Source organism: Colobus angolensis, unplaced genomic scaffold, assembly GCF_000951035.1.
Source record: "Colobus angolensis palliatus isolate OR3802 unplaced genomic scaffold, Cang.pa_1.0 Scaffold38, whole genome shotgun sequence".
Lineage (NCBI taxonomy): Eukaryota > Metazoa > Chordata > Mammalia > Primates > Cercopithecidae > Colobus > Colobus angolensis.
Genome location: NW_012117154.1, coordinates 8,492,117 through 8,518,331, shown reverse-complemented (window position 1 = coordinate 8,518,331; position 26,215 = coordinate 8,492,117). Strand labels below are relative to the sequence as shown.

Sequence of the window (26,215 nt, the reverse complement as noted above, 5' to 3'; positions counted from 1 at the left end):
TGGGAAGGCGCGCGCCTAGCGCCTCCTAGACCGCCGGGTGTCGGGCCCCGCGCTGCTCCTGCCGAGCGCAGCGCCCTCGGATCCCGCCCCGGCAGTGTCCCCGAGGCGTCTTTGCGTGATCCTCTCCTGAGTCATTGCTGGGCGGGGTCGCCTTCTCCCCCGGCATCGCCCTGGGTGCGGGGTCCTGTGTCAAGTGCACGGCGTCGGCTCAGGAATAAGCGTCTGGGGTTACCCCCGAGGGTCGCGCTCAGGGGCCTAGCCCCTGTGAGCAGCGCTGCCGTCCTTCCAGGGCGCCCATCATGCCCCCGGTATACACCCACTTCTCCACACCGCGTCCTGGCCATCGCGTCCCCCAGTGTGCGCCCATCCCTCTCCTTCGTGTCTCCCGGGTCGTGCCCCCAGTGTGCACCCACCCATTCCATCACGCCTCGTGTGCACCCACCGCCTCTCCATCGCGTCCCCCGGTGTGCGCCTACCCCTCCCCATCGCGTACCCCGGTGTGCGCCCACTCCCCCATCACAACGCCCATGGTGTGTGCCCACTCATCCCCATCATGCCCCCGGTGTGCGCCCACTCCTCCCCATCGCGTCCTTGGTGTGCGCCCACCCCTCCCTATTGCGTCGCCCTCCCCATCACACCCCCCGTGTGTGCCCATCCCTCCCCGTCGCATCCCCGGTGTGCGCCCACCCCTCTCCATCACACCCCCAGTGTGCGCCCACCCCTCCCCATCACCCCGCCGCGATGTGCGCCCACCCCTCCACATCACGCTCCCAATGGTGTGTGCCCACCTCTCCCCATCACGCCCCTTATGGTGTGTGCCCAGCCCTCCCCATCATGCCCCACTGTGTGTGCCCACCTCTCCCCATTGCGCCTCCCCTGCCATGCGCACCCACCCCTCCTTATCCAGCCTTGGGTGTGCTTTAGTTTCCCCCATTGCCATGCTGGGGTGTGCATCCTTCCAGTCTCAGTCCCGGGGTATGCACCCTTCGTTCAGGTGCACTGGCCATTCCTTCTTGGGAGGGTCCTTAGTCGCGGTCTCCAGTGTTCATAAAAAGAGAACCTTTCCGAAGCCCTTGGTGTGCACTCTTGGCCTCTGTGTTACATCCTAGTGGAAGATGAGTAGAGCTGAAGGCTCTGTGAGGAGGCTGTCTCTGATACTGGCCTGGTCCTGGAGGTGACCACCCTCCCTTTACAGATGAGGGTGGAGGCTCAGTGCCAGACACTGGCGGAAACTGGGGTGGAACCGTCCGGAACCATGGTTGCGGCCTCTGTGGAAGTCTGCACTCTGGTTGCTGTGGTCAGACTCCAAGGAAACCTCCCCTGTCCAGATGGCGTTTGGAGTGACCTTTGCTTTTTACATTTTGACTCCAGTGAAGTCAAAAGTCTCCCACCCAGGGGTTGTTTGAATATTTAAATACTTGTTAAAACTAGGCCAAATATAAATGTCCTTTCCTTATGCTTTCATAGGTAGCTTCCTCTTAATGAAGAGTACATGTCATAAAATACGTATGATACTCATTTTCTTAGCAGTGTTTACACTTAGCTCTGCCATGTGGTCAACCTCAGGCTCCGATTCCGTTGAAAACACTTGTTTAATTCCAGAATAATTGAGTGGCTGCCACCTCACAGGCCCTGCTCCTGGTGGGTCCCCTCAGCCCATGTCGGAGCAGCTCTACCCTCTGGAGCTCTGAGGAAGGGGAAGAAGTGGACTCTGGGGCCCAGTGGTGCTGGAAAGAAGAGCTTTTGGGTCAGGCAGGAGAATGTTCTGACTTCCCTGGATAGCTGAGGCGGAGGATTGACTAGCAAACCTGAGGCCCATGTTTTTAGGGCTTCATTTTTTAACTCACGAGTTCACTTGCTTATTAGGAATTTTCCAGGGGTCTGGGACAGACTGACATTACTGGTGTCTGTCTGTTTGGAGCAGAGGCACTGTGGCCGACCCTGCCCTGCCCCAGCCTCTCCTGGGGCTGCAGCCATTACCCTGTGGGGACACGTGTGGGCCCTGCGTCTGTGCCTTTGAACACACTCATCTCTTCCTTCCCTAAAGAAGCCAGTGCATCCTCATGCTTGGGGAAGTGAAGGGGGCTCATGCAGGGGTCCCCACTTCCATCCTGCCTGGAGCTGTTTGCATGCTCTTCTCTCCTAGGCCAGTTTTCCCTGCGCGGGAGGCCACATTCGGGATGGGGGGATGGGGGTGTGCCAGCTCACCACTCAGGCTGCCGCCAAGCCACTGGCGTCCCGGGAGTGGGCAAGGGTGTTTGGCCCAAGACTGGAGTTGGGGAGTGAGTGCCGCCCCAGGACCCGCACCTTCAGGTTCGCAGCTGGAGCCCCTCACTGCCAGGGCCCCTTGCCGGCCACTCTAGCTCCCTTGACAGAGCACCATACCTCCCCAGGGTCTCCAGGAACCAAGCATGGGGGCAGTCCCCGGGTTCACCCTCAGGTGAGCCTTCTACATCCCACTCCCTGTATTTAGGCATCGCTGGGACAGTTGTCCCTCTCCGAGCCAGGGAAGGTAAGGAGAAGTGGAGAGAAAAGGCATGTAACGTACAGTGCTCCCTGCGGGCAGCAGCTAAGCATGGGGGGAAAGGGTACCAGGATGCTCCAGACTTGACTTTCAGAGTGAGCCGGAGGGCCCTGCCTCATTGCTTCACTCACAAACGACTTTATCCCAGCAGGGCAGGCCGGCCACAACTCAAAATGCATTTTCAGGCAACAAGACATCCCAGTTGTGCCATTGTTGAGTAGCTTCAGGCATGGCATGAATTAAAAAATAAAAAGTACCACCTACTGCCGCTCAGATGGGGCAGTTTGAAACTAGAAAGTACTCGGAAGTGGCTTCCCTCACATTTGCTGATGGGCAGCGAGAAGGAGGCTGGCTGCCTGCTGTGGGAAGTGGCCGTCCTCAGTTGGATTCCAGAAGTCACCACTTGAATGTCCCACAGGGTTTCTCTGAGTCACAAATGTTTTCTTCTGATTTTGGTTTCTTTCACTAATGCTGTATAGCTGTGTGAGTTTTGGATATGTGTTTTTACTGATTTCATAAGAATTTTTTAAAAAAAGAGATGGGGTCTTGCTATGTTGCCCAGGCTGGTCTCAAACTCCTGGGCTCAAGCCATCCTTACATGTCAGCTTCCCAAAGTACTGGGAAAACAGGTGTGAGCCACCGTGCCCAGCCTACAAGAATAACTTTAAAATAAAGATGGATTTTCAGGCCAGGCGCGGTGGCTCAAGCCTGTAATCCCAGCACTTTGGGAGGCCGAGACGGGCGGATCACGAGGTCAGGAGATCAGGACCATCCTGGCTAACACGGTGAAACCCCATCTCTACTAAAAAATACAAAAAACTAGCCGGGCGAGGTGGCGGGCGCCTGTAGTCCCAGCTAATGTAGTCCCAGCTACTCGGGAGGCTGAGGCAGGAGAATGGTGTAAACCCGGGAGGCGGAGCTTGCAGTGAGCTGAGATCTGGCCACTGCACTCCAGCCTGGGCGACAGAGCGAGACTCCGTGTCAAAAAAAAAAAGAAAGACGGATTTTCTCTGATTTTTCCCTAGACTTATTAAACAGGTTTTTTTCTTTGAATTAACAATGTCAGAGGACCATAGACTTGCATTGTTTTGCACATGAATGCTTAACAAGTGGAAGTTAAAAATAAATTCTGTGTAAAAATAAAACCATCACGAGTGACTCTGAATTGTTGGAGAATTTTAAGAATTAGGTTGGTTTTAATGACTTTAGAAAGCCGACAATTACCTAAAGACTTGCCCTTTCAAGTCACGGTTATTTTGAGATACAGTTTTGAGGCCAGTCTCCGGTGTCTTCTGCAGGAAGGTGTGAAGACAGAGAACGACCACATCAACCTGAAGGTAGCCGGGCAGGACGGCTCCGTGGTGCAGTTCAAGATCAAGAGGCACACGCCGCTGAGCAAGCTGATGAAGGCGTACTGCGAGAGGCAGGTGCGGCGCCTCGCTCCCCAGCGGGGTCTCCCCACGTGCGCACTGCTCCTGCGTGCGCCAGGCATCCCCAGAGCACGAGTGTCGGGGCTGGACCCAGATGTAGCCGCTCGAGGTGCCCTCTTCATGGATGGGCAGGCGGGGGCTTGTGCTGTAAACCTGGCCTAGGCTGGGCTTGCTGACTGTGTCCCCCATGGCCTTTTATGAGGTGGAGGGACCTAGAGGCTCAGAGAAATGTGGTGGGTTTTTCTTCCTGATACGGCGGCTGCCCAGGGTGCTGTGCTGTCCATGGGGTACTAACATCTGTGAAGTCTGTGACGCCGAAGGCTCTTGGGGGCCCTGCTCAGATCTGGCCATTCTGGGGCTGCAGGTGGCGTGTGCCCCATGCTGCTGTCACCCCGTCCTCACGTATGAGCTGGCGTGGCCCTGAAGAAACACTGCCCTCATCTGCAGTGTGGTTTTCCATTTTGTTAGGAAGGGCAAGAAAGCTCATGATTCGTTCACCTGCTTCCTCAGTTTCAGGATAATGAGCTGCCTCACTGGCAGTGCCCAGCTGGGTGGATGCCTTCTGGCTGCTGTGTGTGACTTGGTGTGTGTGTGTGAGTGTCTGTCGTTCTTGGTAATGCTGTGGAGGACTCACCCTGGGTCAGGGGGTCCCTCTCTAAGCCACTCCTATGGGCCCGGCCCTGCAGCCATGTGCTCTTCCCCAGGGAGCCCTGCTTGCCTGAGTGGGACCTAGAGGCTGCTTTTCTTCAGCTGCTCTGAAAATACAGCAACTTGTTGCCCTTTTATTTTACTCCTTTGCCTGTGGATTTTCAGTTAGATTTCCTCCTCTTTCCCTCCCACTTTGGATACCCTGCTCATGGGGCAGTCACTGGCGACCACCTTGCACTCTTCATTGACAAGCAGACCCTCTGACTTCCTTTCTTCGTGTTTGCTGATGGCAGATCTTATTTTCACCTGCGAAAGGTGAGACTGAGCGTCCAGACACGCAGGCTCCGGTCTTCCCAGCAGAGTGAGTGGCCTGGCGCCATGCAGGCCCCGTCTGCCGGGTCCTGGACCCTGGCCCTTGTTGGAGTTTGTGCTGCCTGGGCTGGTGGCCACATTCTCCCCTGCGCCGCGGGGTGGCAGGTGTGTGGGGCCGTATACATGTTGGGGGGGGGCTCTGCCCTTTCCCCTGTTCTTCCGGGGCTCCCCTCCTGCCCCACCTGCACTGCTGCTTGTGAGGCTGGCTACTCAGCCGTGGTCCAGGGCCCCCTGTTCAAATCCTAGAGGTTCTCTCTTGGTGTTTCCTGGATTAGTCCTCCTCCCTTTTGTGTTTTGTGGTGGAGTACATCCTCCAGGGTCTTCTCAGAACAGGCACAGAAGGGTAGCGTCTTTGAGACACTGCATGGCTGAACGTGACTTTTGCTTTTATAAACCTTCACACTTCAGTATGTGGCTGCACGCAGTATTCTTGGTTGAAACTCTTTTTTTTTTCTTGCAGAGATCAGCCATGAGAATAGCTCCCAATGTTAAAAGTGAAAAGTTTACCAGGCATGGTAGTTTATGCCTGTAATCCCAGCACTTTGGGAGGCTGATGTGGGAGGATCATCTGAGGTCAGGAATTCAAGACCAGCCTGGGCAACACAGGGAGACCCTGTCTCTACGAAACATTAAAAAAATTAGCCAGGTGTGATGGTGCAAGCCTGTAGTCCCAGCTACTCAGGAGGCTGAGGTGGCAGGATTGTTTGAGCCCAGGAGGTGGAGGCTGCAGGGAGCTGAGGTCGTATCACTGCTGCAGCCTGGGTGACAGAGCAAGACCCTGTCTCAAAGGAAAAAAAAAAAAAAGTGAGAAGTTCAGTGGATTCTGATTCTCTGTGCTTTGTTTGTAACTTAGTTTTTCTCTGGAAGTATCTGGGACCATATTCTGGCATTCCAGTGTGCCTCAGAGGTGGGTGATTTTATCACGCATGCTGCTGGGTACTTTATGGGTCTGGACATTTATTTTTATTCAAGAAATAAGCCCTATGTTAGTTCTTTGATAATTTGTGTCCTTCTCCACACTCTGGTCCCTCTTTTTGGAGTTCCTGTTCCTCCTGCTGCTAATTGTCCTACTTTACATTTGATAATTTTTCTCCCATTTTGCTTTGGGCTTTATTATTGCTGTTGGTCTCCTTTCCGGGAGGTCATTTCAACTTTATCTTTCCACTTTCTGTGGACATTCTCATCTCTGTCGTGATTTTTAATTTCCAAAAGTTGTTTTCTCTTTCTGTTTTTTGAGTGTTCTTTTTTTCTCAATAGCAGTTTATTTATTTTTTTTGAGACAGTCTCGCTCTGTCCCCCAAGTTGGAGCACAGTGGTGTGATCATGGTTCACCGCAACCTTGACCCCGGGGCTCAAGTGATCCACCCACCTCAGCCTCCCGAGTAGGTGGGACTACAGGTACACTCCACCACACCTGGCTAATTTTTTTATTTTGTGGAGATGGGGTCTCCCTATGTGGTCCAGGTTGGTCTCGAATTCCTGGGCTCAAGTGATCCTCCTGTTTGTGTCTCCCGAAGTGCTGGGATTACAGGTGTGAGCCACCATACCCATCCTCAGTAGCAATTGATTGTTTTCTGAAGGTAGTATTATTTTTCCCTTCCCATAGAACTTGAATTGTGAGTGTAGGTGTGTGTGGTGTGTATGTCCATGTCTGTGTGCATGTGTGTGTATGTGTGGGGGTGTGTGCATGTGTGGGCCTGTGTTGGGAGCGTTCTCCTGCCTCCTTCCTGTCCGTTCTCCTCTGTGCTCCTCCCCTCCTCTCCTCTCCGGGCTGCTGCACAGTGAGCCTTACCCTGACTGCTGTCATGCAGGCTGACTTCTGTGCAAGCATGGAGCATGGAGAAGCTGGTGAGAAGCCATGTACATGGATGGCTGTGCTGCCAGGGCTGTGTATCCCTGGGGTGACCTGTCTGGATTGTGGGTTCTGGAAGCACCCAGATGCTAAGTTTGAGAGTGGAGTCCTCCAGTCTCTGGCCAGCCTCCTGGGGGCACGTCTGGAGGGGAGAGGGGACTTGGCGTGCAGCGCTGGGGCATGTGCTTCCATGGGCCTGTTTCTGTCCTACGCCTGGAGCTCTGCGCCCACCTCTTCAGAAAGCAGACCTCCTGTGTGCTGCCGTGAGGGGCACAGGGTTGTGGGGGTCCTGCTGGAAGTCTGCATGTGAACTTCCAGGCAGCTGTTCAGAATCAGCTGCCTGCCACACAGGCTGGGGTGTGGTGGATCCTCCGCCCCAGGATCCTAATCCAGTGTCCATCAGACCAGCAGTGTCCACGCCTCAGTAGCCTCTGGCCCAGCCCAGCATTGACATCTCTGCCCATCCCTGCTCCCATTTTCTTTGTCCTTGCTGTTTGTGCCTTTCTCATTTACGTCATTTCGGTGGGGTTTCAGGAGGGAGCAGAGATGCACGTTTTAAACCCATCTGTCCTGTTTCAGTTAAATCAGAAGTGCTTGTTGAGGAAATGTTTCTGCCCCGACCACGTTTCTCCATTCCCTCAGGACACAGAAAGGCTGCGTGCTCTCTTTCCTGCTGCCCTTCACAAGGCCAAAGTCATGGTGGTGACTGCTCCCTGGCCTCACGCAGCCTTCTTATCTGTCCCTGATTGGCACACAACCTGTTCCTTGCTGAGAACTTTGTAAAGGGGGAAGGTGGTGGTGCCAGCATTGTAGAATTTCTACTCCGCTTCTGGAAGGAAATGGGAGGGATGACCCAGGACAGGTCAGGGCACCAGGACAGAGAAGATTCAGTGTTTGAATTGACCATTTCACACAGCCACTGCACTGAGAAACTTTGATTGAAAAGCTAGCCGCTGGAAGATTAGTATTCACCCGGCGGCTCACTTGCCCTCCCCTGGCACATCACCAATGCTAGTCCAGCTTTTTTCCTGCTGAGGGATGCATCCTCTCTTCAGAGACCTCCTGGCTGACGGCTGTCTGAGCCAGCATCACTGTGACAGGTTACCTTTCCTTACCTGGGTTTCGTATGTTAAGAAAGTGGATTTTAGAGGCAGATGAGTTTGGATGTTAGTCTAGGATATCTCTTGTTTTCTCGTGTTTGAATGTTAAGTCTGCTTTCCTTCTGCCACGGACAACATAGCTATCTGCTTTGAAATGGAACTGACACTGAGTTGGCTTTAAGAAGTTCCCAGTATACAGTGGTGTAACAAAACCCGGGTTGAAAATGAGCTGTTTTAGCCCATCAGAGAGATGGTAGAAAAGTGGGTTCTGAAAGCAGTGGTGTCAGGCACTGCGTGAAAGAGATTGTAGGCCCACTGGTGAGTTTTTAATACTGTACTGGATCATAAATCTGCATATCAGAATGCTGATACTTGGATTAAAATATTTGATTTTTGAATTAAGCTGTATCTGGACATGTTTAATGGCAACCGCTTTTCCTTTTCAGGGTTTGTCAATGAGACAGATTAGATTCAGGTTTGACGGGCAGCCAATTAATGAAACCGACACTCCAGCACAGGTATGGAGCTGGCTTTGCGTGGTTCCAGGGCAACTTCCGATTTGCATTGGGTAACTGCCATTTGGGATATGCTTATTTGAGAATCGTAGATGGGAGCTCATACAGAATGCCTTCCTTTTTTTCCTGAATGATATTATTAGATTATTTATTTTTCTTTTTTTTTTGAGACGGAGTCTCGCTCTGCCGCCCAGGCTGGAGTGCTGTGGCCGGATCTCAGCTCACTGCAAACTCCGCCTCCCGGGTTCACGCCATGCCATTCTCCTGCCTCAGCCTCCCGAGTAGCTGGGACTACAGGCGACTGCCACCTCTCCCGGCTAATTTTTTTGTATTTTTTAGTAGAGACGGGGTTTCACCGTGTTAGCCAGGATGGTCTCGATCTCCTGACCTCGTGATCCGCCCGTCTCGGCCTCCCAAAGTGCTGGGATTACAGGCTTGAGCCACCGCGCCCGGCCAGATTATTTATTTTTCAAATTTTAGATTTAAATTTTCAAATGAGAAAACTGCTTTGCAGACATCATTCTTTTTTTTTTTTTGAGATGGAGTCTCGCTCTGTCGCCCAGGCTGGTTGCAGTGGCCGGATCTTGGCTCACTGCAAGCTCCACCTCCCGGGTTCACGCCATTCTCCTGCCTCAGCCTCCCCAGTAGCTGGGACTACAGGCGCCCGCCACCTCGCCCGGCTAGTTTTTTTGTATTTTTTAGTAGGGATGGGGTTTCACTGGGTTAGCCAGGATGGTCTCAATCTGCTGACCTCGTGATCCGCCCGTCTTGGCCTCCCAAAGTGCTGGGATTACAGGCATGAGCCACTGCGCCTGGCTGAAACAGACTTTTTAAAAAAACTTGGTTCAAGTTGCAGCTCTTGTCATTTGTCAGCTGATGGCCCTGTGACCAAGAGTCACTTCATCCTGTGGAGGCTCAGTTTTGTCTGTCTGTAAATGGAGCTTTTTCTCTCTTTCAAAGTTGTGAGAATCCACTGAAATGTTTTATGTGGAAATATTTTTGCAAAACATTTAGTATTTTAAACATTTAATATTTAGTATTTAATAAATATTGAAAACATCTTTGCAATAAGTATCCATTTCTAGCTACTTTACGAAATCTACACACTGCTAAGAAGTGGCAGCTCTGGGAGTGTTCACCAGGGAGAGGCTGCTGAGAGCAGCTGAGCGGGGAGGGCCTTGTGGAGTCTCCAGGACTTGACTGGGAGTCAGGGGGCAGGTGGACCAAGAGGCAGAGGGAGCCCTGCCTGGGGGCTCTCCCTCCGGCCGGTAGTGTGGGTGGCAGGGTGAGGGTGGCCGACAGCCCCGATGGGAATTCTTTCCGTTTGGGAGCATGACTGCTTCCAGCCTTGCTGAGTCTCTATAGGAACTGGCAGAAGCTTCCTCTTGCTCAGAGGATGGAAGATGATCAGGGTGGGTGCTTTGCGCCCACTGTGTCGGGAGGAGAGAAGTGAGCGGGGGTGTTTCACCACCTTGCCTGGGCTTTGAACGGGGAGGGGCGGGAGAAGCCAGCCGTGGACCCTCACTTGATGGGCCCTTCTGTGAGCTGGGGGCTTTGGCTTTCATGGCATGGTCCCCGCACTTGGTTTAAAGCGCATGGCTCCCGCGGGTCCTAGGACTCAGCGCTGCTAATCAGATGTTCTTAAGTAGAATCTGATTTTGTGTAATTTTTCAGTAAGAATTTTAGACATTTCAGTTTATCTTCTAGACTCAGTTTTTCTCTCAGTTAACATTTTAGCTGTGAATCTGCTTTTGTGAGTTTTGTTAGGGGAAGCTTGCTGAACCGTAACGGCTGTGGTGAGCACATAGCAATGCCTCTTCCATGCGTGCTGAGCTGCAGTGAGGGGACGGACAGGAGCCAAGGTGGGATCAGGTGATGTCGCTAGTGTCAGGGAACACTCATGCCAGGGGGGATCTTCCCACTCTCTGATGAAAACTAACAAGCTCCCCTCTCTCTCGGTGTGCCTGCTGTGACAACCCTGACAGCTGGAGATGGAGGACGAGGACACCATCGACGTGTTCCAGCAGCAGACAGGAGGTGCGCCGGAGAGCAGCCTGGCAGGGCGTGGTTTCTAGAGGGCCCGTCCCCAGCCCGGGCCGTCCGTCCTTGCATTGCTGTTGAATGGTGAGCACATGACCATGCCCACCACAAAGGCGTCTGCGGAAACTCGAGGACATTCACCACAATGATTTTCCTCTCTCTAATGTACTTCAAGTGCAACTCGAAACTATATCTGCAGGGATGAATCTGTAACTTAAATTGGGCCAATCAGAATTGTTATCTTTGTTCAGGTAAAATGAGTTGCAAGGTATTTTGGGTTTTTTTGTGTATTCTTTGTGTTTTTCCCCCCACCTAAAACATTTTTTAACCCCAGAATTATAGCCTGAATGTTTGCTTTTAGTCTGGCCAGGGATTGGACTCCTGAGTTGCTGCCTCTCCCCCGCTCGCTCCAGTCACACAGAGAACTGATGCTTCCTGCAGTGGGGGTGTGGCTCTTGGACAGGTAACGGGGGCAAGGTGGGTAGGGAGGATAGACTGTCACTTGCTGTTATAGGCACAGGTGATTAAAATGCTAAATATTGCAAATGTATGCTTTGTCAGTATATGGAAAAGTTGAAGGGAAAATACTGGAATGCTTCTTCAAAGGTTAAAAAATAACTGGGTCCTTTGGTAATTTGACCCCACGTGCTCTCTGGCCCTCAAGCATGTAATCTCGGGGTCTGAGGCCCAGGACCCACCCCCCTGCCACCCCTCCCACCCCACTCCCTGCTTAGTACCTGGCATTGGTACACGAGCAAGGATTGGCACAACCAAAATTGGCTTCTCTCTTCCTCTTAATATTGAAGAAATTCCCACATTTCTCATTTGGTAATGGTGTTGTGGCCTCAGATTTCTTCCAGTATTTGCTTCTGATGAATAATTATGGTCTATACATAAAAAAGTAAGATTAAGTATTGCTGAATTTGCAGTTACGTTGTCGTGTAAAAGAGTTACTTCCAAGTGTGGTTACAAATGAACCCATGGAATGATGACTTCATGTTCTTCTCGTGGGTTTGTGCCGTGCTGCTTTCCAAATATGTATTGAATTTATGCATTAGTCTGGTGATTTCAGTTCTGTGAAATATTTTGGGATCTATACCAATTAAACATTTTCATAGTTCTGCCTACCATCCTTCCCTGAGGCTCCATTGCTGCTTGGTGGCCATTCTCTGCCTTTTTATAGTCACCTGAACAACCACCCATTATCTCTTGCTTGCTTGAAATCTTGCTGAAATGTTCTCATTTCCTGTTTGCTGTATGGGCTTGGGTGGGATGTTTGTTGGCTCTGTTGTGTTTATTCACCAATTTGTACATTATTTGTTGTCCTTTACTACTGTAAACAGTAAATATAGTTTGGTATTCTGTCTCTTGGCTTCTACTAAACACTGCATTTGAAGGTTGGGGCGTACCGGTACAGTTCAGTGTTTGATTTGACCATTCCGCGTGGCCACTGCATGGAGAAACTTTGATTGAAAAGCTAGCCGCTGGAAGGTTTTATTCACCCAGCGGCTCATTTCCCCTCCCCTGGCACATCAACAATGCTAGTCCAGCCTTTTTCCTGCTGAGGGATGTAGCCTCTCCTCAGAGACCTCCTGGCTGACAGCTGTCTGAGCCAGCATCACTGTGACAGGTTCCCCTTCCTCTCCTGGGTTTCATACGTAAAGAAAGGGTGGATTTTAGAGGCAGATGAGCTTGGGTGTTAGTCTAGGACATCTCTCGTTTTCTGGTGTTTGAATGTAAGTCAGCTTTCCTTCTGCCATGGACAACTCACCTATCTGCTTTGAAATGGAACTGACATTGATTTGGCTTTTAAGAATTTCCCAGTATGCAATGGTGTAACAAAACCCAGGTTGAAAATGAGCTGTTTTAGCCCATCAGTTGAGTGAACCCAAGGTGAAGAAAGATGGGCATCTGTGGAGATGGAATACGTGATTCACTTGCACCAGGAAGAGTGCACAGATTAAGGCACACTACAGAGCCGGGGACATCCACCACATTCCCTAGGCAGCCTGAGGCGAAGAGGCTGCCAAAATCCCTGAGGAAAGGGATGTGTCTCAGGCACCATAGATGAGAATAGTGGCCAGGAGCGTATGTGGATGCATTAGGGCAGTGCTGCTTGAACTTCCATCCACAACACCTCACAGCAGAAGAACCAGCGGGATGTTTTTAAAAATTTTTAGAGATGGGGGTCTCACTATATTGCTGTATTAGTGCATCGTCACATTACTATGAAGAACTGCCTGAGACTGTGGTAATTTATAAAGAAAAGAGGTTTAATTGACTCATAGTTCTGTAGGCTGTACAGCAAGCATGGCTAGGGAGGCCTCAGGAAACACGGCAGAAGAGGAAGGAGGCATGTCTTACATGGTTGGAGCAGGAGGGAGATGCCACACACTTTCAAACAAGCAGCTCTTGTGAGAACTCACCATAACAACAGCAGGGGGAAAATCTGCCCCCATGACCCAATCACCTCCTACTAGGCCCCTCCTCCAACACTGGGGATTACAATTCAACCATAAGGTTTGGGCGTGGACACAAATCCAAACTATAAATTAGTTGCCCAAGCTGATCTCAGACTCCTGGCCTCAAGTGATCCTCCTGCCTCAGCCTCTCAAGTAGTTGGGATTACAGGCGTGAGCCACGGCGCCCAGCGAAAGCATGTTCTTGAGGTTGTCTTTTCTCTGAGATTTATGCGAATTGTGCATTTGGAAAAATAGATTTGTTGGGATTACTATTTTCAAGAACATTATGAGAAACTGAATCTTTGGGTTAAATTGACACTCCTGGAGGAGAGAGGCCCTATTTATCCTGGTATCTATGCCCGGGGTTCCAACTGGAACTTCTCGTTTTTGCACCGAAAGGTTCACATCCCAGGAACCCCCACTCCCAGGAAACTTGTCATCTTAGCCATGCTGCAGGAGTGCCCAGCTAGAAACGCGTGATGTTCATGGGAAAGCCCCACTGTGTAACATGGGTTAAGCTGTGAGGCCCATTTTATATTTCAGAACTTTAGTTGCTAAAGATAGAAGGCATTCATTTTATTCTGTACAGTTGGCCTCTCCAGGGTGTGCTGCCATGCAGTATTACACACTGGCTGCTCAGAACCCCTGGGACTCCACTGCCACTTGACCCGAGTTGAGAGTTGCATGAATTAGCCGATTAAAATACAGGATGCCCAGCTAAACTTGAATTTCACATAAGGAACTGAGCGATGACCATGAAAAGAAATGTTGCAGAGAGCCTGGTTCTCTGAGATAAGGTGGTGTAACAGCCCCGTTGAGGGGAGAGACTGCCATCTTATTTCAGCAACTCATATTTTGGACTTTTGTCACTTGAAGCCGAAGTTAATCCTGATAGAAGCTGTAAACCACATTTCTGAAAAATAGTAATTGGTTGGAGAACACACAGTGTTCTACAGTAAGATGTCTGGAAAAGACTGATAAAATTATGAAAATATCAAGCACATGATGTTACAGTGAGCATCACAGCATTGACAGTAATGCTTTATTGCCCATATTTCCCATAACTGGAAAAGGGGAGCTGCTTTCCTTTAGTAGCACTGGACAGAAACGCCTTGGGGTGTGGGGTGCTGTCTGATTACAGGGAGAGCAGCTCTTGAATGGGGGAGGAAGCACCTCCACTGTGACTTTTCGCACATTGCATTTGCACAAATTACTCTCTGAAACAGTCTCAAAGAACGATGTCAATTTTATAAAGCACTGTGGTCATTTGAAAAGATAGAGGTAGACTGAAATTTTGAATTTTAGGGAATTTTCCTACAATACGCATACTTGTGAAGTTTGCATTGTTAAATTTCATTTCATTTGACAAATCCGTATTAAGAGTATATGGTGTCCAGGTACAGAGGCTGCCCCAGAAACAAGACAGAAGTAGGCAGAGACCCTTGGCTCTCATGGAACACGGTTTTGGTTAGAAGCAACAGATAAGGGTAATAAATGTATAGCATGCTGTAAGTTCTACAGTACGGTGTGTGGGTAGGAGTTGCAGAGAAAAAGGTATGCGGTGAAGGCCGGGTGGTGATGGCCTAGGCCACACTGAACAGGCAACATTTGAGCAAAGACTGAAAGAGGGTGGGAAGAGTCGGGGACAAGAGCCGCCAGAAGTGTTTCGGGGTGGGAAAAGTCAGGGACTCTGAACTAGGCCAGGGCAGCTGGAGTGGAGTGAGAGGGAGGGAGGGTCTGGGAGGAAGGCGGGGTGGCCCAAGGCAGAGCAAAGCACTGCAGGACTTCAGCTTTACTGAGTGAAATAGGCGGAGCAGCGTGTGAATATGATCAGACTTCTTTTACAGGGATCATCTGCAATGCTGGAAAGGAAGAGACAGATGAAGAGGTTATTGCAACAAACAGCCAGGCAAGAGATGCAAACTTTTTTTTTGCAAAGGTGTGTGTGTATACATCCTTGCGCTGGACAGCCACGAAGCACTCACTGTGAAGTGAGTAAGGATGTGGGTTCAAATCGCTCACCTATTCACAGCGGGTCAATCGGGAAAGCACACCCACTCAGTACAGCCATTATGGGAAAATGGCTCGCTCCTTACAGGATCTTCAACTGTGGAGAGGCCGGGAGCCCACGCGGGTCGCTGGCGAATCTCTCAGCACCCCAGGAGCTCGGGCAGGGACCTGAGCCGCGCCCTCTCTCCCGGGGGTGCCCTGGGGTCGAGGCTGCCCAGCGGAGCCGGCGGCTCTCTCCCGCGGAGTAGAAGGTGCTGGACCCGAACTCCAGCGGAGCCGCACAACACGTGGAGAAAACGCGCCAGGACAGCCAACCTTCCCACCTTTTCAAACCTGAAACCCGGCCGGCCGCGGGCGGTTGGAACGTTCAGTGCGGTTCCCAGTCCCCGACCGCCCCGCGACCTCCATCTCGTCTCCGCCTTCCCTCCCCAACCTCCATCCTCCCCCCTACAAACGCCGTCCTCCCGCCCTTCGGCAGCGCGCGGCTGGCACAGAACAGGCAGCGCACACACTAGAACAGGCGCCACCGTTCAGGAAGTCTCTATAAGACCAGGACTCTGAGGCCTCTGTAAGTGCCGGGACCGGAACGGAACCAACCACGCAGAGAGACTAAGAACGGGGCAAGAGCCGAGAGAACCGTAACGCGCTTCCGCCTGTTGAACTCCAACCGCCCCGATAGCGCGCCTCAGCGATTGCGCACGCGCGCTACGCACCACGCCCCGGAAGAGTTCCTGGGCCCGCGACGGTGACCCGGAAGCAGCCCCCGGTGTCGGGGCAGGAGGGACGCGCGCGTCTGAGGCGAGGTCGCTCAGCGCAGCTGTTGCGGGGCCATGGCGGGGACGGCGCTGAAGAGACTGATGGCCGAGTACAAACGTGAGTTCGGGGACCTGGGCGGTCAGCAGCGTCCCGCATTCCTGCTCCCGGGCCCACGTCGTCCGGCGGGGCTGGGGCAGGGAGCCTGGCGGGGGAGCCGGGCCCGGGGCCTCCACCGCGAGCCCTGCTGTGGGTCCCGCGGAGCGCCGCTCTCTGCGCCCGCTGCCCGCCCTCACGCGTGAAGTGAGGAGAAGCCTTCCCAGCGTCAGTAAGGGCAGCGCCGGCGCCGTGTTACTGGAGAGCACACACAGTTGAGTCTTTGCGGGCTTTTTTTTTTTCTCTTTTCTATTAATTCTTTTCTTGGCAACCTGGGGAACGTGCAGTGAGAGCTTGGGGAAGAAGGCCTGAATTGCTGCTGAGGAATTGGGGGAAAAGTGTATGCGTTAAAAGGGGAAAGACTCGTTGGTGGAGCTTTAGGTGAACGGTCAGATTTTGGCTTTCCCTCTAATGAAGGAAAAGGGCTTTTGAACGGTGCCGCCCGTCACTCCTCCTAGGTAGTGTTGAGAAAACCTCATGAGTGCTTTCCTACCCGGTACGGTAGATATTTCTAATGTCTGAGGAGAGCGAAGGGAGAAATGAGAACCTAGGAGCACTCGGCATTCCATCGTTCTACACCGAATTCCCGCTCGGAAGAACTGCTGCCGGAAGTCTTGGAACGCCATTGTGTTGGAAGCGCCGGAAACCTGACTCGCCGGCGGAGACAAGATAGTAGCCGACTAAGAGCAGGGCCTGAATTCAGACCCGGCCTCTCTACTCCTTAGCTCTTTGACCTTGTTCCTCTCTCGCAGTCTCTGCCGTTTCTTTATCTGAAAAGGTTAAAGTTGATGCTGCGGGTGAAGTGCTTAGCAAAATACCTGATGTGTAAACTCTTAATAAAAGTTAGCCGCTGCCTTTGTAATTAGACTGAGGGTAATTTTGGAAGAAAGTTAAAAATAAGCTAAAATAATGAATGTGAGAAAACAAAAATAAGTGGTGAATATACATGTAGCTTGATTTGGTATAGCTGTATTGGTGACACTGCCCAGTGAGAGTTGATGTTTGGCATAAGCAGACCAAAACATTGCAAATACATGTTCACTCACGTATGGTCATTCATCCCTTGGTATCTGGAGGGGATTGGTTCCAGGCCCACCTGCAGATACGGATGCTCAAGTCCCTACTATAAAGTGGCGTGGTATTTGCATTTTATGTGTGCATAGCCTCTCATAACTTTTAAATCATCTCAAGCTTTACTTCTAGTACCTAATGCAGTGTAAATGCTGCACAGTTATACTGATTTTTTTTACTTGTATTTTTAAATCGTTATTTTTTTCAAATATTTTGTATTCCTGGTTGGTCGAATCCATGGATGTGCAGCAGCAGATACGCGGCCTGCTGTAAAAGTTCAAATAACGCTCGCCACCTAGTGTCTGCTAAAGCAGAACATAGAGGCACACTCCCTTTCCCACGCGCTTTGCTTTATTGAGCTTCACTTCGCAGATCTTGCATATTTTACAAGTTTACAAGCTTTTTACAAGCAACCCTGCATGGGAGCAAGTCTGTTGGCACCATTTTTGCTCACTTCGTGTCTCTGTGTCATATTTTAATCTATTATGGTGATCTGTGATCAGTAATCTTTGATGTTACTATTGTAATTATTTTGGGGCATCATGAACCATGCCCATAAAAGATGGTAGTCCTAATAAATGTTATGTGTGCTTCACTGACTGGCTGTTTCCCCATCTCTCTCCCGGCCTCTCTCTTCCCTGAGACAAAACAATATTGAATAGGCCAATAATAACGGTACAGTGGGCTGAAGTGTTCAAGTGAAGAGTTGCACTCCACCCACTTCAAATCAAAAGCTAGAAATGATTAAGTTTAGTGAGGAAAGAATGTTGAAAGTCAAGATAGGCTGAAAGCTGGGTCTCTTGCACCAGTTAGCCAAGTTGTGAATGCAAAGGAAAAGTTCTTGAAGGAAATTAAAAGTGCTGCTCTGTTGAACACAATGAATGATAAAGTGAAAAAGCCTTACTGCTTAGATGAAGAAAGTTTTAGTGGTTTGGATAGAAGATCAAACCACTCATAACATTCCCTTAAGCCAAAGCCTAATCCAGAGCAAGGCCCTAACTCTTCAGTTTTATGAAGGCTGAGAGCAGTGAGGAAGCTGCAGAAGAAAAATTGGAAGCTTGTAGAGGTTGGTTCATGAGATTGAAGTAAATAACCTGTCTCCATAACATAAAAGCACAAGGTGAAGCAGCAAGTTCTCCAGAAGATCTAGCTAAGATCAAGATGAAAGTGGCTCCTAAATTAAGCAATAGATTTACAAGGTACGTAAAATAGCCTTATGCAGTATTGGGAAGAGAGATGCCATATACAACTTAAATAGCTGGAGAGAAGTCAGTGACTGGCTTCAAAGGACAGGCTGACTCTTGTTAGGGGCTAATGTCGGTCACTTTAAGTTGACTTTGAGTTGAAGCCAGTGCTCATTTATCATTCAGAAAATCTTAGGGCCCTTACAAATGCTAAATCTACTGTGAACTCTAGAGATGGTACAACAGCCTGGATGACAGCACATCTGTGTACAGCATGGTTTACTGAATATAAGCTCACTGTTGAGACCTACTGCTCAGGAAAAAAAAGATTATTTTCAAAATATTATTGCTGACAGTGCACCTGGTCACTCAAGAGCTCTGATGGAGATGTATAAGGAGATAAATGTTTTTATGCCTAACATAACACCCATTCTGCAGCCCATGGATCCAGGAACAATTTTGACTTTTATTTAACAAATACATTTCATAAGGCCATAGCTGCCATGAAAGGTGATTTATTTGATGGATCTGGGCAAAGAAAATCAAAAGCCTTCTGGAAAGGTTTTATTATTCTAGATGGCATTAAGAACATCTGTGATTCATGGGAGGTCACCGTATCAACAACAGGCATTTGCAAAAGTTGATTTCAATGCTCATGGATGACTTTAAGGGGAGGAAGCAACTACAGATGTGGTGGAAATAGCAAGGGAACTGCAGTTAGAGGTGGAGCATGAAGATGTCACTCAGTTGCTACAATCTCATGATCAAACTTGAACAGATGGGGATTTGAGTCTTATAGATGAGCAAGGAAGTGATTCTTGAGATGGAATCTACTCCTGGTGGAAATGCTGCGAACATTGTTGAAATGACAAGAAAAGATTGAGACTGTTCCATAAACTTAGTTGATAAAGCAGCGGCAGGGTTTGAGGGTATTGACTCCAATATTGAGTGAAGTTCCACTATGGGTAAAATGCTGTCAGACAACATCACAGACTACAGAGCAATCTTTGGTGAAAGAGTCAGTCCCTGTGGCAAACTTAATTGTCTTATTTTCAGAAACTACCACAGCCACTCCTGCCTTCAGCAACTACCACCCTGATCAGTCAGCAGCCATCATCCGGGCAAGACTGCACCGGCAAAAAGATTATGATCTGCTGAAGGCTCAAATGATTGTTAGCATTTTTTAGCAATAAAAATTAAGCATATTTTGGCAAATAATTTTTTTTTTTTTTTTTTTTGAGACAGGGTCTTACTCTGTCGCCCAGGCTGGAGTGCAGTGGCACAACGACAGCTCATTGCAAGCCTTGACATCCTGGGCTCAAGCTATCCTCTCACTTAATCCTCCTGAGTAGCTGAGACTGCAGGCACGTGCCCCTACACCTGGCTGATTTTTCTGTCTTCATCTTGACCTCCCTCCATGTTGTCAGGGTTTGACGAAAGTGACTCCATTTTGATTCTGACAACGTTCATACTAGAACAGAGGATTGGATATGGGAAACTGTTACTTCTGTGTCCTCGTGGGAAACCTGGCTGGTGGGTCAAATGTGTAAACACCTACCATTTCTTGGTGTCCTGGTTTGTGTTTGTGTCTCTGTTTTAGTTTTATTTTAGTCCAATTTCTAGGGTGAGGCTAGACTGTGAGCAGCCATTTTCTCATTTTTACTGAGAAGAAAATCATTAAACCGCTGCATAGGAAATTAAGTTCAGGCTGCTGCTTCAGGCCAGTCTTTGTGTTGTTGAACTTGTATTTTATAAGGATATTTGCATTAGCAAAGATGTGTTCTCCCTTTTACTGTCCTGACAAAAGCTTCATCTGTTATTTCAATTGTCAATTAGTTTGCAGTAATAAAACCTAAATAATAGTTGATTTCCAAAGGTTTGTCACAGAAGTGTATTGTGTGTTTTCACATTTTAACATGGAAGTTTGGACTATGTGTGGAAGGTAGAACTCTAAACATACCTCCCTAAGGTTCCCATGCCCTAGTTATTCAAGCACTTTCTAGTACTGCGGTGGAGGGCCTTTGGAGATGTAAGTAAGGTTACTAATCAGCTGATCTAAAGAGAGGGAGATTATTCTGGATTACCCTGGAGGATCCAATAACATAAGACTCAAAAGCAGGCAATGAAGGCAGGATGGGGGCGGTCAGAGAGATTCAACATATGACAGGATCTCTACCTTCTGTGGCTGGCTGTGAAGATGAAAGGAGCCATGAGCTGAGGAAGGTGGGCGGCCTAAAGAAGCTGAGAATGACACCAGGCCAACAGCCCTGTGGAACTGAATTCTGTCAGCAACCTCAATGAACTTGGAGTGGCAGCCCTGGTGAGACTGAGCAGAGAACTAGATGGCCCATGCTGTGTCCAGGCTTCTGACACTTGGAAACTCTGAGATCATCAATGAGTATTGTTTTAAATCACTAAATTTGTGGTAGTTTGTGTTACAGCAGTGACAGAAGATGAATACAGTATGTTATTGAGGGGGCTTTGTTTTTCCTGTATCTTAATAATGTGATAAAATTTAGTGTTTATTTTTTGTGTATCTTAACATCTAGTTTGTCCTCAAAACATATTTTAAGTAGCACATTCCAGTATAAAGGTGGACTTGACAGAATCAATCTGTACATAGAACGGGTTTAGATGGATTTGGATAGATGTTCAGGCCCACTTTATTGTATTTGGGAATAGTCATAGAACTGCAGAAATTTAGAGGTGGTAGGACCTTGGCTATGATTCTCTTCAGGCCCCCTAATTTTACAGATTTTATGGAATTGGGCAACAGACAAGATGATTTTGCCTAGGTTCACAAACGGGAAAAGGAGAGCCGGGAAAGAACTCAATTGTTCTAAACTGCTGTCTTGTCTTGATGTCCTGTTTTTATTCATCATCCAGCCTTTCCTAGGAGTGTCAGAGGTAGACCCAGGTAGAAGTGGGCTGCCATACAAAGTGCTACCCATAGAGGGCTTAGCATAACAGAAATTTATTCTTTCATAGTTCTGGAGGGCAGGCATCTGAAATAAAGGTGTTGATGGGGTCATTCTTCCTCTTGAGGGCTCGAGGGGAGAACCCTTACTTGCCTCTTCCAGCTAATGGTGGTTGGTGGTCTTCCTTGGCGTTTATTGGTATTCTCTTGCTTGAGGTAGTGTAATTCCATCCTCTGTCTCCATCTTCACATCGCTGTGTGCATTGGTGCCCATATTCTGTCTTACAAGACCACCAGTAATTCGGTTTAGGGCCCACCTAATTGATATGACCTCATTTTAACTCAATTACATCTTCAAAGACCCAATCTGGTCCAAATAAGGTTACAGTCACAGAGCCTGGATGTACCTGAATTTTCAGGGGACACTAACCCAGTATGGTATCTAATTCCTATTAGATAGGATTAGAACCCAAAACTTATGTGTATGAAACTGAGCTCTAAAACTGAGCTCCTGCGTTTTCCACTGTCATTGTTCACACAACCTTCCCCCTCTGCACTTAGAGCAGCCTTGTTCTTCCAGTTGTTGGGCTAAAATCCTTAGACTGTCCTTAACACCTCACTTTCTTTTATAGCCATGTGTCATCTGGTGTCTTTCCTTCAGACTTCATCCCAGCCTTCAGTCACTGCTCCCTGCTGGTCCAAGCGCCTCTCACCTCTAGCCTAGATTCTTTCCTAGAATCCAGCTGGGTCCTCTGCCTCCTGCTCTTGACACATTTTCTTCTGCCCTCAGTGTGGCAGAGAGTGATCATGCCGCCGTGCTCCGGACCCTTGTCGCAGCAGAACCAGAGTCCTCACAGTGCCCTGTGTGACTCTGCATGCTCTCCCCTGGCTCCCTCTCCTCCAGCCCTCCTGGCCTAATTGCTGTCCCCTAACTCTCTGGGCTTGATATGCTCCTCTCCTGAGCTCCTGGGTGCAGTGACACTTTCCTTCCCTGGCTGGTTTCATCACTTGCGCCCTCCCTGAACCACCAGACCCAGTCTGTCCCTTCCTATTACTGTTGTGTTTCCCCATGATGTCCCCTTTTTAGTTTTTAAAAACTTTATTTTTGTAGAGACAGGGTCTTGCTCAGTTTTAAAACTTTTGTTGTGAAGAATATTGTATATGTAGAAGAATAGAAAAGGTGTATGTTCAGATTAAATGATAAAATGAATGTCTGTGTCCATGGCACCAGTTTCAATGGAACAGTGGCAGCAACTTGGAAGTCTTTGTGCTCCTTCCTACCACCACCAAAACTTAACTGCCCTTCTGAATTTTGTATAAGTCTTTCTTTTCTTTAGATATACCACTTAACATATTGTTTACTTTTACCTGTTTTTGAACTTAGTAGAAATGGAATTATACAATATGTGTTCTGTGAATCAAATCTTTTGCTCAGCCTTGTTTTTGAAATTCATGTATGTTGAAGCATTTACGGTCGTGTCACTTAATGCCAGGGTAGTGAGAAACTTGTTAGATGACTTCATCATTGTATAAACATCCTAGAGTGGACTTACACAAACCCAAATGGTAGTGCCTACTACACACTTAGGCTATATGGTAGAGCCTGTTGCTCCTAGGCTACAAACCTGTGCAGCCTGTGACTGTACTGAGTACTGCAGGCAAAATGTAACACACATCATTAGTGATCAGAATCTCTCAGCTCCATTAGAATCTTAGGGGACCCTCTTCGTTTATGCAGCCTATCCTCTACTGAAATGGCATTAAGTGGTGCATAACTCTGGCCTTAGTTTATGTTCACTGTTGAGTAGTATTTCATTTCGTGAATAAACCACAATTCATCCATTCAATCATTGGACATTTGAGTTACTTCCAGTTTTTTATTTTTACAAATAATGCTGCTGTGAATGTTTTTGAATATGTGTATTGGTGAACACATTTGGGTCGTAACACAGGGTCACAGAACACTCATAATCAGCTTTCCTTGATAATGCCAAACTGTTTTTCAGTGTGGTTGTCTAGTATGTATTGCTTTCAGCAGCAGCTGATCATTCCCAGGGCTGATCATGGTTGCTAACACCTTGGTGGTGTACTGTATTTCGTTTTTAGCGATCTGATGAGTATGATGTGGTATCTTGAGGTTTTAATTTGTACATCTGTGATTCTGAATGAAGTTGAGCATCCTTTCATGTAGATAGGCCATTCATGTTTTTTCCTTTGTGAAATGTCTGTTCATTTTTTTTTAAACCAATTTTAGATGAATTGTCTTTTTTTATTGACTTGTAGGAGTTCTTTATATAGTCCCATCCCTTTTTCTACTCCTAATCTTGTGTTGGTTATATATGCTATAATTATTTTATCCCTGTTTGTGCTTCATCTTTGTAGCCTTTATGCTGTCATTTTTTCCCCAGCCACCTTTAAAAAAAAAGCTTTGAGGTACTATTGACGTATAGTAAATTGACATATTGAAGCATACAATTTCGTGAGTTGTGATATGTGTGTATTCCCATGAAACCATCACCACAGTCAAGGTGATGAATGTGTCTATTATCCCCAGAAGTTTCCTCCTGCCCCCTTTTTAATTCATCTCTCCCTTCTTCCCTTCTGCCCCAGTTCTCAGATGGTGACCCATCTACTTACCATGTAGGTTGTTTTGTACTTTCCTTTTATCAGACTTATTTCGTTCAGCATTATTATATTGAGATTCATCTGTGTTGTTGCCGGTGTCAGTATTTTGTTCTTTTTTTATTGCAGAGTAGTAGTCCATTGCATGGATAGACTACAATTTGTTTATATATTTACCTGTTGATAGACATTTGGATTGTTTCCAGGTCTAGGCTATTAGAAATAAACCTGCTATGAACATTTGTGTACATGTCTTTCTGTAGATATATGCTTTTATTTCACCTGTGTAAATAACCAGACTTACAATGGAAAGTGTATGTTTCATTTTTAAAGAAATGGCCAAACTGTTTTCCTCCAGTTCACATTTCACTAGCATCTGTATTAAGCGATCCCATTGCCCCATGTCCTTGCTGACACTTGGCGTGACCAGTTGTGTTTTGTTTTGTTTTTGAGACAGGTTCTCTGTCACTCAGGCTAGAGTACAGTGGTGCAGTCATGGCTCACTGCAGCCTCTGCCTCCCAGGCTCAAGCAATCCTGCCACCTCAGCCTCCCCAGAAGCTGGGATTATAGTTACATGCCACCTCGCTTAGTTAATTTTTGTATTTTTGGTAGAGATAGGGTTTCACCATGTTGCCCAGGCTTGTCTCGAACTCGTGGGCCCAAGCAATCTGCCCGTCTTGACCTCCCAAAGTGTTGGGATTACAACTGTGAGCCACTGTGCTCATCCAGTTTTAAAAATTTTAGCCATTCTATTGGGTGTATAGCAGTCTTACTGGGGTTTTATTGGTTTTATTTATTTTTTTTTTTTGAGACTGTCTCGCTCTGTCATCCAGGCTGGAGTGCAGTGGCATGATCTCGGCTCACTACAACATCTGCCTCCTGGCTTCAAGTAATTCTCCTGCCTCAGCTTCCCAAGTAGCTGGGGTTACAGGCGCGTGCCACCACACCTGGCTAATTTTTGTGTTTTTAGTAGAAACGGTTTCACTGTGTTGGCTAGGCTGGTCTCTAACTCCTGACGTCAGGAGTTCGCCCTGGCCTCCCAAAGTGCTGGGGTTACGGGTGTGAACCACCGTCCCCCGGGCCCTTACTGAAGTTTTAATTTGCATTTCTATAAGACTCATGATGTTGAGCATCATTTCATGTGTTTATTTGTCATCCATGTGTCGTTTTTGATGAAGCGACTTGAGTCTTTGCTCCTTTTAAAATTGTGTTGATTTTCTTAAGTTTTATGAGTTCTTTGGCTGGGCGCAGTGGCTCATGCCTGTAATCCCAGCACTTTGGGAGGCTGAGGTGGGTGGATCACGAGGTCAGGAGTTCAAGACCATCGTGGCTGACACAGTGAAACCCCCATCTCTACTAAAAATACAAAAAATTAGCCTAGCGTGGTGGGAGGTGCCCGTAGTCCCAGCTACTCAGGAGGCTGAGGCAGGAGAATGGCGTGAACCCAGGCGACGGAGCTTGCAGCGAACCGAGATTGCGCCACTGCACTCCAGCCTGGGTTACAGAGCGAGACTCCGTCTCAAAAAAAAAAGGAGGGTTTTTATTATTTCAATGAAATTGAGTTATTGACTTTTAAAATATTTCTTGCTATTGTGTTATATTTAAGAAATAGCTGCCAAACGTCAGGTGGCAGTAGGATTTTCTCCTGTGATTTTTTCTAGATGTTTTATAGTTTCAGCTCATGTATTTAGGTCTGGGATCCATATAATAAAGTTTTCCATATGGTGTGAGATAAAGGCCAAGGTTTATTTGTAAATTATTTGTAAATGGCAGTGCGGTTGTTTCAGCACTATGTTTGCTAGGGCTGCTCTACCACAAAGTGGGCATGGCTTAAACAACAGAAATGTATTTCCTCATAGTCCTGGAGGCTGGAAGTCCAAGATAAGGATTAGGGCAGGGCTGGTTTCTTCTGAGGCCCTGTCCTCTATGCCTGTGTCCTCATCTCTTCTTATAAGGACATTAGTCAGATTGGATTAAGGTCCACCCTAATGACCACATTAATTTTAATTACCTCATTAAAGGCCCTAGTCACACACTTTTCTCCACCTTGTTTTTTTCATGTAATATGTCCTGGAGTTTGTTCTGTATTAGCATGTAGAGGTATTTATACCTGCACAGTATCCCACTGGTATATGTATCATAATTTGACTGGTCCTCTGTTGATAGACACTCGAGTCCTTTTTAATTTCTTTTTGTTTTTACAGATAGTCCTGAAATGAATAGCCTGTATATACATCTTTTATCTTCACCAATGTTATCTGTGGGATGGATTCCTAGAAATGAAATTGCTGGGTCAAAGGTTAAATTTATATTTCACTGTGTGGTGGCTATTTGTTAAGCCACTATTTTAAGTAGCAAGGAATGGCCTCTGCAAATTGCCCTGATACTAAGATTCGTATCTTTTTTTGAACTTGTTTCTTTTTTTTTTTTTTGAGACGAGTCTTGCTCTGTCGCCCGGCCTGGAGTGCAGTGGCCGGATCTCAGCTCACTGCAGGCTCCGCCTCCCGGGTTTACGCCATTCTCCTGCCTCAGCCTCCCGAGTAGCTGGGACTACAGGC

At 48.1% G+C, this 26,215-nt stretch overlaps 2 protein-coding genes across 7 annotated transcripts in view; both read left to right on the top strand.

Moving 5' to 3' along the window:
• Nucleotides 1-11,847, top strand: part of SUMO3 (small ubiquitin-like modifier 3) — a 33,496-nt gene extending 21,649 nt beyond the window's left edge. The window contains exons 4-9 of the mRNA XM_011954234.1: nucleotides 290-530; nucleotides 1,196-1,297; nucleotides 2,147-2,440; nucleotides 3,823-3,951; nucleotides 8,373-8,444; nucleotides 10,427-11,847. Coding sequence (XP_011809624.1) covers nucleotides 290-530; nucleotides 1,196-1,297; nucleotides 2,147-2,440; nucleotides 3,823-3,951; nucleotides 8,373-8,444; nucleotides 10,427-10,516 — 928 coding nt within the window. The 3' untranslated portion in view covers nucleotides 10,517-11,847. The remainder of the gene's footprint in view (nucleotides 1-289; nucleotides 531-1,195; nucleotides 1,298-2,146; nucleotides 2,441-3,822; nucleotides 3,952-8,372; nucleotides 8,445-10,426) is intronic.
• Nucleotides 10,442-26,215, top strand: part of UBE2G2 (ubiquitin-conjugating enzyme E2G 2) — a 38,972-nt gene continuing 23,198 nt past the window's right edge. The window contains exon 1 of one of the 6 annotated variants that reach the window (XM_011954182.1): nucleotides 10,442-10,732. Coding sequence is in view for 1 of the 6 variants with exons in the window: in XM_011954181.1 (XP_011809571.1) it covers nucleotides 15,784-15,826 (43 nt within the window). In the remaining 5 variants the exon portion in view is untranslated. Of the gene's footprint in view, nucleotides 10,733-15,498; nucleotides 15,827-26,215 lie in introns of those variants that run through there. The other 5 variants (XM_011954183.1, XM_011954181.1, XM_011954185.1 and 2 more) reach the window with 5 other exon arrangements.